The 9,943-nt window shown below is 40.5% G+C and overlaps 1 protein-coding gene across 1 annotated transcript in view; it reads right to left on the reverse strand.

Moving 5' to 3' along the window:
• Nucleotides 1–1,208: 1,208 nt before the first annotated feature.
• Nucleotides 1,209–9,943, reverse strand: part of tll1 (tolloid-like 1) — a 43,249-nt gene continuing 34,514 nt past the window's right edge. The window contains exons 18-21 of the mRNA XM_010796523.1: nt 7,663–7,790; nt 4,221–4,434; nt 3,629–3,879; nt 1,209–2,936 (exon numbers count right to left, since the gene is read on the reverse strand). Of these exons, the coding sequence (XP_010794825.1) occupies nt 2,802–2,936; nt 3,629–3,879; nt 4,221–4,434; nt 7,663–7,790 (728 nt within the window). The 3' untranslated portion in view covers nt 1,209–2,801. The remainder of the gene's footprint in view (nt 2,937–3,628; nt 3,880–4,220; nt 4,435–7,662; nt 7,791–9,943) is intronic.

Raw genomic sequence — 9,943 nt, forward strand, 5'->3', positions numbered from 1 at the left:
TAAAAAACGAACTTTTCAGGAATAGTAGCTAGGGGAGTGATTTGTAAAATATGCATAAAGTAAAAGTAAATCTGTTACAGTTCTGTTTCATATGGGTGTTGAGAGATGTATCCATAGATTTAGACCCTAATGTTGCTCTCAAAGTACACCAGATTGATGCATTTAACTTAAACATTTTAAAAAACATGCCCCCGGACCCCCCTAGAGGAGGTTAGGTCCACCACCTGCCCACACCCCCCGTCAAATTGTCCCACCCACATTGAGGATGCTTCCCGCTACGCCCATGCCTGAGACACAGTTTCGTAAATATTGTTGTGTTTTGCCCCCACGGGCGGGGGCATGGGGTTTAACAGGTTTTAAAGTATCCCATGTGTTAGTGAATTTTAATATATTTTCCTTTAGAATGGCAGGAAATTAGTACTCAAATTTTGATAGAATTTTTGGTCTCCCCCAATGTTGACTCCATGGTTACGGCCTTGGATGATGGTTTGAACCAGCTTTTAAAAGCAGGGTTTGTGGATGATAAAGGAGCTAAGCTGGGCTATTTCCTGTTAACCATGAGGTCCTGCAATTGTGATTGTTTTTATTTCTTTACTAAACATCAAGGAACAACAACTTCAGCGGTGACTCTTTCTTCAGAATGCATCAAAAATAATAAGCCTAATTAAGCCTAGCGACTTTATTTATTGGAAGTTGATACACAGCATTATATTCATTTCTAGAGCAACATTAATTTTTTAGACATTATTTTTGACAGTAGGACAACTCGTATATTCTTAGCTGACCTTGGTTACCAAGTGATCATAATCATATTTCCCAAATGATTATCATTTGATTATAAATAAATGTAACACTGACTAGGTTTAAAGTGTTATTCCAGGCTCTATAGAAACACACAATATGACTGTTCAAGTAGAATAAGTGAGCTTTAGAGGAACATGAAATATAGTAGTCTGACGAAAACATTCAAATACTTTTTAGGGTGGCTTCTTTTACTTCACCTTTGTAATGGGTTTAAACAGAAAATTGCAATAAAGGTTGCTATAATAAGTATAATATAATTATCATGTGAAATAAAACACTTATAAATAACTATCACACAATATGCCTTGATTTTGAGGATCAATATTTGGCACTTATCTGCCTCAACAGGTCAAAACAACGTACATCCATACATACAACCCAGCAAAAATCCACAAAAGACAGTGTAGTTTTGACCTGTGTGTATTTTAATGACTGATGCAGAGGATGTCATGTCAGTGTCTCTGAACTACAGACACAGAGGTTGAGTGATAAAACAAAAACTACAGTGGATCCGGGTCACCTGGAGCTTGGCACGTACAGCAATGAATGATTCAACTTAAAAACATACAGCTTACAGACATACACGCACATTATTTCTTTATAATCTCCTATAACACACACTTACACATTTTGCATTTAACACAACAAACGATGCAACCTGTTTGCACCTTGATATTCTTTCAACTTTACAGCACTTTGCTCTCCACGCTCCAAATATACAGAAAGGGAAGTGTGTGCTGAGATACGTTGGGGGAAAAAGCGCACAACATTTGTGGATGTGTAAGCATGTGTGTATATGTATCTCTGAAAGCAGCTTCAACAATGACACACAAACACTCATGCACCACTGACACTTGATCTCACACACAGACTACATTTCCCATGTTTGTTTTTCACGATAAAACCATTCAAGATCTCCAACGAATGAAACATGCTGCCAAAAAAACCTTGAAAACTCTCGGACAGCATCCATTTTGGTTCTAAGGCAATGTTGTAGTTCCACAGGACTAGTGCTGTTGATGCATTGTGCTGTTTGCACGCCGACTGTCTCCTACTGAAAACCTTTACTTCCAATCGCAGTCATCTGTCATTCAGTGTAGTTTCATTTTTAGCACCATGGGAATCTCTCCATCAATCAGAATCGTGTCACTCCGAGAGACAGCTGTGAAAATATTCCCTTACGATATCCACTTTTATTTTTGGGGAGGGGTGAGGTGGAAACATCCATGAAAGTTTGTTACAAGATGGTGCAAAAAAACTCCAAAACAGCATGGACACACGCTCGGACACACACACAACATAATGCAAGGCTTTACAATAACATCACAGATTATTTGGAAATTCTCCATTTGCATTTTTTTATATATTTTTCTCCCATTCCATGATGGTCGTCTGCATAAGCTTTAAGCAAAAATGACAGCCTTTTGTTTGTTTTCTCTGTACACACATACAGTAAACACAATGGGTTTTACAATAAGACGTGAATTAAAATCATCTGCAGCCGATCTGAGCTGGGGTGAAGAGACCAGTTCCCAGGCATCAAAGGCAATAAAAATGTCTATTTTAGAGTTTCCTCTCAGTTACTGTGGGTATGAGCAGCCGTCTGATCACAGTAAGTCGCACAAGAAGTCCGAAAAAACTCCTGTGTTGGATGCATTTTTCTTTTCAGCAGAAGCTCCTTACTCCTCGAGAAGCCATAGTTTATATTCTGAATATGAATCTCGTGTGTTTGTGTTTGTACTCTTTAGTATCCACACTGTATCTTGATGTGCAGAAATGAAAACCAGCCCTCATGTGTTTCCTGTCTGATGACCCGCAGAGAGAGACTAATGTTCACGTCAAACTGTCGTCTTCTTCCCGCGGACGTCCTCTTCTGTACGTCGGGTCCGAGCAGAAGGGAAGGGCTGTAATTTTTTTCGTTGCCATGGTGAAGGTCAGGGTGACGGGGGTGGGGGGCTGCACAGAGGTCAGAGGTGGCGGGCTGCATGTGTCTGAGGTCATTTCCTGGTGTGAAGGCTCTCCTGGAACTTGGTGCTCGTGTAGCGGATGTGGAAGCCCTTCTTGCTGATTGTGTCGTCGCTATGGAAACGGATCAGCATAGCACCTCCGGGCGAGTAGATCCCCTCCCTGGGCTGAGGGGAGGAGAGAGAGAGTACTGTATAACTTTGGCCTTTAATATCAAAATATAATATACTATATGTCAAATGTGTGTTTTTTAGGCATAGTTTCCCAACTTCCAGGAAACATTTTCATTAGCTCTGTAAAAAATGAACATTAACTAGAAGACTTTTGAGACCGGTTTGACTGTTGTATTCTTATTGGTGGAAAGTCTTTTACTTATAGTTGAAGATAAAGGTAATTTTTCCACTGTGTTATTGATACATTTTTTTATTTTTGTTATACTAAAGTAAATAAATCAGATTTTTTTCCTAAATAGGGAACCTTTGTTCAGCAGTTTTAGCAGTTTTAGCTCAAAATGTTGATGAGAGGGGACAAAGGTGTTGTATTAATGCTACTGGTTACAGGTGTCAACAAAATACATGAATCTCTGTACCAATTGCTTTTTTTCCTTTGACAAATTTAGAAATTCAGTGATTATTAAACGACACAATATTCTCTACAGGAAAATTTTATTATTAAAGTTAAAACAAAAAACGTAATCTTAATAAAAGTTATGATTTTGAATTTTTTATTTGGAAATATCTAATGGCTGCCTTTAAAGGTATGAGCAATTATTTTTATTGGAATGTATTTGTTGTTCGTTTTGGTGTAAAAGTCAATCAAATGGTGAAAAATGTGCCTTTAATAAGAACAAAAATCTTACCCCTGAGCCGCAGAAGCGACCGAGTCGATGTGAGTTGGCGTCGTACCCGTTGTACAGCTCGATGTAGTCGTAACCACAGTCAGCTTCCTCCTCTACCTCAAACGTGATGAAGCTCAGCTCGATGCCGTAGCCCTGCTCGGCCATCAGCAGCCACTCACAGTCAGTGTGCCCCTGATAATTATTGTCTCCAAACTGGGAGTGAGAGTAGAGGTTCTTCTGACGAGCTTCTGCCTTCAGACGACCTCCACACTCTGCAGAGACACAGGGTCAGGAAAGAGGGACATTTTAAATCTGAAAAATCTGGCATTTGTTACATTTTGTGTTTTCCTAAAGACTCAATAAACTCTAGTCAGATTTCACAAATGATTTTCATCATGCATGTGCTGTTGTGAACCACTGGGGGGAGTTATTGCTCTTTAAAAATCTATTCAAACTTTACAAGTCAGTCTGGTGACTGTCAGTGATGCTCTTTACAGAAACAAAATCTAACATAAGTGTTATTTTATAACAGGTCATTCTTCCACACACACACACACACACACACACACACACACACACACACACACACACACACACACACACACACACACACCTGTGGAGTGTGTAGCTTGGAAGCCCTTTCTTTGCACCGAGGCGTCAGAAATGAAGCGGAGGTACATCTTGTTTCCAGTGGAGACCAGCTGCTCCGGGATCTTGCTGCCACACAATCGACCCAAGATGGCTGCCGTGTCAGTGTCCCCGTCAAAGGCCTCCAGATGGTCATAAGCACACTCCTGATGCTGCTCGATCTCAAACTCATTGAAGGCCTGGAAAGGAAGCAGAGAGGAGAGAGCACTGAGTGAGAGGCAAGAAGGTGTAGAAGAGAAGAAGAGTACCAATCACTATTTCTTTATTAGAAAATAGTTTGAATGAAAACCTTTTTGAAGGCTAGGCCCCTGGTACAATCAGAATAAAGAGGGACACCGTTTCTGGGAAGGAAAGTTTTGTGATTTTCAATGCTTTAAACAACACATAACTCCATCAACCTCTGTTGGGTTAAGATGATGCACAGATCTTAGACACAGATCCCTCAAACCTATAGCAGATGGAACTGAAGCAATCTGTGTGGTAAGAAACCATGGCGGTTTTGATTGTAGCGCTCTTCTGGTCTCCACCAAACCCTGAGAGAATGATCTGACCTTTTAGCTTTTTTAGTGCTCCATGATCATAACCAGCTAGTTGGTTTGTAGGAGCTTTACATGTGTAAAAAACAGCTGCCTATCGTGGTCAAAGACAGCAATATTGGTGAAGAAAGAACTTAACATTTCCTAAATGAGACACATTTCGTAGAGATGCAGGGAACACTACGAAATAATCTTACGTCAATGTTACACATCTGTAAAGCTCTTTCAACCAGAATTAAAATATTAGCATTTTATATTCTTTGATATAAATCTGCAGAACAAAAACGCCTGCTTCTTTGCCTACACGTTGCTTACACACTGACATGCATGTACACAGTGTCACGACTACTAATCTAATCAAGTCACCGTGAGCTGAGTCATAACACCTTGCAGGCGTCTCTCCCACACCCACACACACACACACACACACACACACACACACACACCCACAACCACACACACATACTCATACTCATACACATCTCTGATTGTCTTCTGAACCGTGCTCCATGACGCCACCACAAACACCGTACCGCACTGATTTTACCGGCCAGGCGGAAAGAGGGAGGAGAGCGAAGGTGGGCTGATGTGCGGATGTCTTTACCGAGAGGGGAAGTGTTTGATTGAGGGGTCGTGATGGCTTCCAGATGTTTCTGACTGTAGCTCGGTGAGATACTGGTTTGTGGATCTGTTTACTTCTCCCAAGAGAGTTTAGTGTGTGTGTGTGTGTGTGTGTGTGTGTGTGTGTGTGTGTGTGTGTGTGTGTGTGTGTGTGTGTGTGTGTGTGTGTGTGTGTGTGTGTGTGTGTAGTAGTAGTTGTGTGTGTGTGTGTGTGTGTGTTGTTGTCGAGTAGTTACGTAGTTGTGTAGTGTGTGTGTGTGTGTGTGTGTGTGTGTGTGTGTGTGTGTGTGTGTGTGTGTGTGTGTGTGTGTGTGTGTGTGTGTGTGTGTGTGTGTGTGTGTGTGTGTGTGTGTTTGTGTGAGACAATAACTGAATGACCTTAATCTCAAGTCTACACTCAGATTTCTGGTTTTAAATATATCCCGCTGTGATGTCATTACGCGCTCATACAGAGCACCACTATTAATCTCAACACACACACAACAACACATTTCATATGTGTGTGTTAGTGCGTAAAATAAATGTAGTCACACATTTAAATCAGGTGCCAAAAAGTACTTAATGTGCTTTTTTTTATGACTTTCAGTTATGCAAGCATAGATAAGAGATAAACACTAAATGACGGTTGATGACTGTTTTTTATAACATGCATGCAGCAACATCAGCATGCGGCTGCTATTTCCTGATATATTGTAGAGTAGACCATATATTTAATTAAGGAATCGGGAATATAAATCATTATCAAAAAAAGTCGTTGATGCTGCGTCGTTAACTGCACATATGGTCCCAATAAGCTTTGCTTGCATGCATTCTTTTACATTATTATTACATATTGGCAAGATACAATTAAGCCCATGTAGGAGCAGACTACAAAGTAAGGTCATCAGCTGACTTTAAACACATGGGAACCGTCATTGCTGAATTTCAGCAGAGAAAGTAAAAAGCTTTTTGTCACTGCTCCTTTTAATGTACTTACAGTATAAGTGTTACAGAGGAGGACATGTCAGTGTGGGGCATAAATGACCCTGATCTCCCCCCTCATGTACTTTATGATGCTCTAGGTCAGGGGTCTCAAACTCAAGGCCCGGGGGCCAAATCCGGCCCGCGACTTCATTTTATGTGGCCCTGCAAGAGCTTGCAAAGAATATAATACGTTTATTATACGGTTACATGCCACTTTACAGAAGCAGGTTGCCCATAAACTACATGTCCCACAATGCATCTCGTTTTGTGACATGTGCACTGAAGAGATTTGCAATGATTTGCCCTGGACTTCTGCGTTCAGACGTAGTTAATTACTAAGTTATTATCCTATCCGATAATAATCCAATTCAGAGGCAATAATGTAATATAATACATTATTTTATATATATATTATATATTTATATAGTTACAACCGGCCCTTTGAGTGCAACCTTTATGCAAATGTGGCCCGCGATGAAATTTTGTTTGACAACCCCTGCTCTAGGTACAGGATATGCAGGTAAGTGTGTGAATAATGCAGCCAGCATTCCAGCTGTTTATCTACAGTGTTCGTGATGGTATGAAGCGTAAAAGTGTATCACAAAATTAGACCACATGCTCAAAGGCCTGTTTGATGGTTTGTGTCTCGATACACTCAATCAACTTTTGAAAAGGTGTTAAGTATCTTCTGGAAATCACCCTGAGTCAGGAGAAATTCCATTCCTTCTCTCACATAATGTTCTCCTCTTTATCTTTCTGTCTCTCTTCCTACAAATTACAATCACACTTGGAAGTCCTCAGTGCAGCCATCATGCACATGACACACTATATGTTGGTATATTCTCAAATACATACATCCGCTGCAACTCAATAAAGTAAAAATGACTATTTGTGTTGATCATACATGCTTACATGCATGTGTGTGTGTGTACATGCAGGCTAAATGCACCCACAAACACACATACGCTGACACACACACACGCAGAAAGCCACAAGGACACAGATGGCCACGGCCCAAGGCCTCTAATGCATGAGCACACGCTTGCAGTTAGCCCGAATATACAAACGCGCACTTTCTCCCCCCGTTCTCATTTGGGTTTCATAAGTGGAACATGGGAAAGAGAGATCATAGTGAGAGAAGGGGGGAGGGCAGCCTGCGGGTTTAACATGAGATATGACCCCACAGACAGAATAATGCTTATTTATGAGGAAGGGAAGAGGGCCAGTAATGCTAAAGGAAAAGGGGTTAAAGAAGCTTCACAATCCGCTTGATCTCAGATCACTCACGATCTTGACTCGGTGTCCGGGTGTGGCGGTGATGTCCCAGGTGCACTCCTTACGGCTGGGGTACTTGTCCGGCCAGTTGGGGCTGCTCAGGGTCCCGCTGGGGCTGTGGATCTTATGCTCACACTCAGCTGAACACGCACATCCACAAACACACGCAAGCACACACATAAAGAGGAAGTTAAAATCATGGCTGCACAGGAAAAGGTCAAAGGAAATGGAAAGGGAACAGGAAGAGGAGAAACGAGAGAACCAAACGAGAGAGAAAAGATTTCAAAGAAACACATCCTGATGGCAAGTTCAGTGTGAATTTCACATGGAAGCACGCACGCATGCTTTAAACAAACACTGCTACACTGAGCCTGGATGGATGGAGACCTCGTAAAAAGTCTCTTTTAGTCGTAGAAATCATTCATTACATACAATATTTAAAGGTGAAATTACTGTTAATGTTCTTGATGTGACCGAACCTTGCAATTTAAATAATTTAATAGCATAAAAGCATAGAAAATTGTATTTGTGTGCTCATTTATTTACATTAACCATTCCTACAAAACAGAGAACTCATTGTAAACACTGTTATTTCAAATCTAAGCCCTTGGTGATAGGATGATCGGTTAATGGATCTTAAAAGCACAAGATGTGTAGGATTGGAATATGAATTATTGAGCGTTGAATTCAGTTTCTTGCTGTTTTTTTTGTTGCCGGCCACAGTTACAAGATTCGCCATTTCAATCAAATCCTTTTAAGATTCAGGGTCCATTTTGGATGACTTCAGAAATTAGTGACAAATAGAAGGAAGACAGATAGAGATGAAGAAACATTAAGAATTCAGATGCTTCCATATGTTGTGCGAGCGATCACTGGATGTTTTCGTTAGTATGAAAATTATATGAATCACATGCCATGGCCTTTACAGTCAGCTTGATCAAAACAACTACATCCATCTACACTGTACCTCCAATGCAGCAAATAACCTTCTGCAAAGAAATAAATAAAAACACCTTTGGGACTGAGCTGAACTCTCAGCTTTGACCAAATTAGTAAATTACATAAGTTATAAAGTTACATTAACTGTTTCTCAGTCAATGGTTCGTTCTGTTTGTGTTGAATCTTTCCGGCAAGTCCAAGTCACTCTCCAGTTTTTCAGAGAAGACTCAAGTCCTACAGAGTCTGAGTAAAAATGGCGATAAGGATCCCAGAAAGAAACAGTTACCCTGTAGTTCACTTGTATTGATGTACTACTAGCCTATTTAATTAGCGCTTCTAATCCTAATGTGTTGTGACTTGCCAAACATGGCATCAGTGTGTCATAGTAATTAAAGGCAGAAAGAGTAGGGCCGAGGCTTAGGGTGCCCAATAGGGTAAAAGCCAACCAGAAGATTCCCTCTGGTTTTGAATTGAGCTTTGTCTTCTTGCCATGTTACATCAGCACCTCCTCTGGATGTTATGTTCTGGCAGCTGGTCGCTACGTTTTTTAATCGAGGTTTACGCCCAGAGATACTCCAACAGCAGAATGAGAATAACAGAGATTTTGAGGGATTCCTTTTGTGTTAGTCTATACATGTTTTCTAGGAAAACCCTACTTAAAAAACGAATGGCTTAATGGGGGGGATAGGAGACAGGAGGCATGCAAAAGACAACAGGATGTATTCCAGAGCGACAGTCTTTATTAAGAGTCAGAAAAACTGGACCCATGTACAGAATGAGATGGAGGAATCAACATAACAATGTGTAAATGTAAAGGAGAGTCAAACATAATATTAAATACAGACGTCATATTCCATACACACTATTATTACAGAAACCCTCACACCCTGAAGTCATCTAACTAAAAACATTATACAGATTCAGACTCTGTATTTCTGACATAACCGACTATCTCTTCAGTTTCACTTATTGTCTGCAACGGTAAATGTTATAGCTTACAACGCATCATAATAGAACCAGTAATAAAGTAAATAAAACAACAGTTTCTAGTTTTACAGATGTCTTCCTGAAAGGAAAAATACAAGTTTAAGTTTTTCCACTGCTGGTGTCTCATAGTGTCACACACTTCTGGCAGGAGACCATTATAACTTTTTTAGTGATGTTTGCATTTATCCAACATGTTAACAGTACATGTCACACTATCCAAATATACATTTCCCCATTATACTTCTAAACGCTCATACTGTGTATAACCACACACACACACACACACACACACACACACACACACACACACACACACACACACACACACACACACACACACACACACACACACACACACACACACACA

Source organism: Notothenia coriiceps, unplaced genomic scaffold, assembly GCF_000735185.1.
Source record: "Notothenia coriiceps isolate Sejong01 unplaced genomic scaffold, NC01 NC01_scaffold00037250, whole genome shotgun sequence".
Taxonomy (NCBI): Eukaryota; Metazoa; Chordata; class Actinopteri; order Perciformes; family Nototheniidae; genus Notothenia; species Notothenia coriiceps.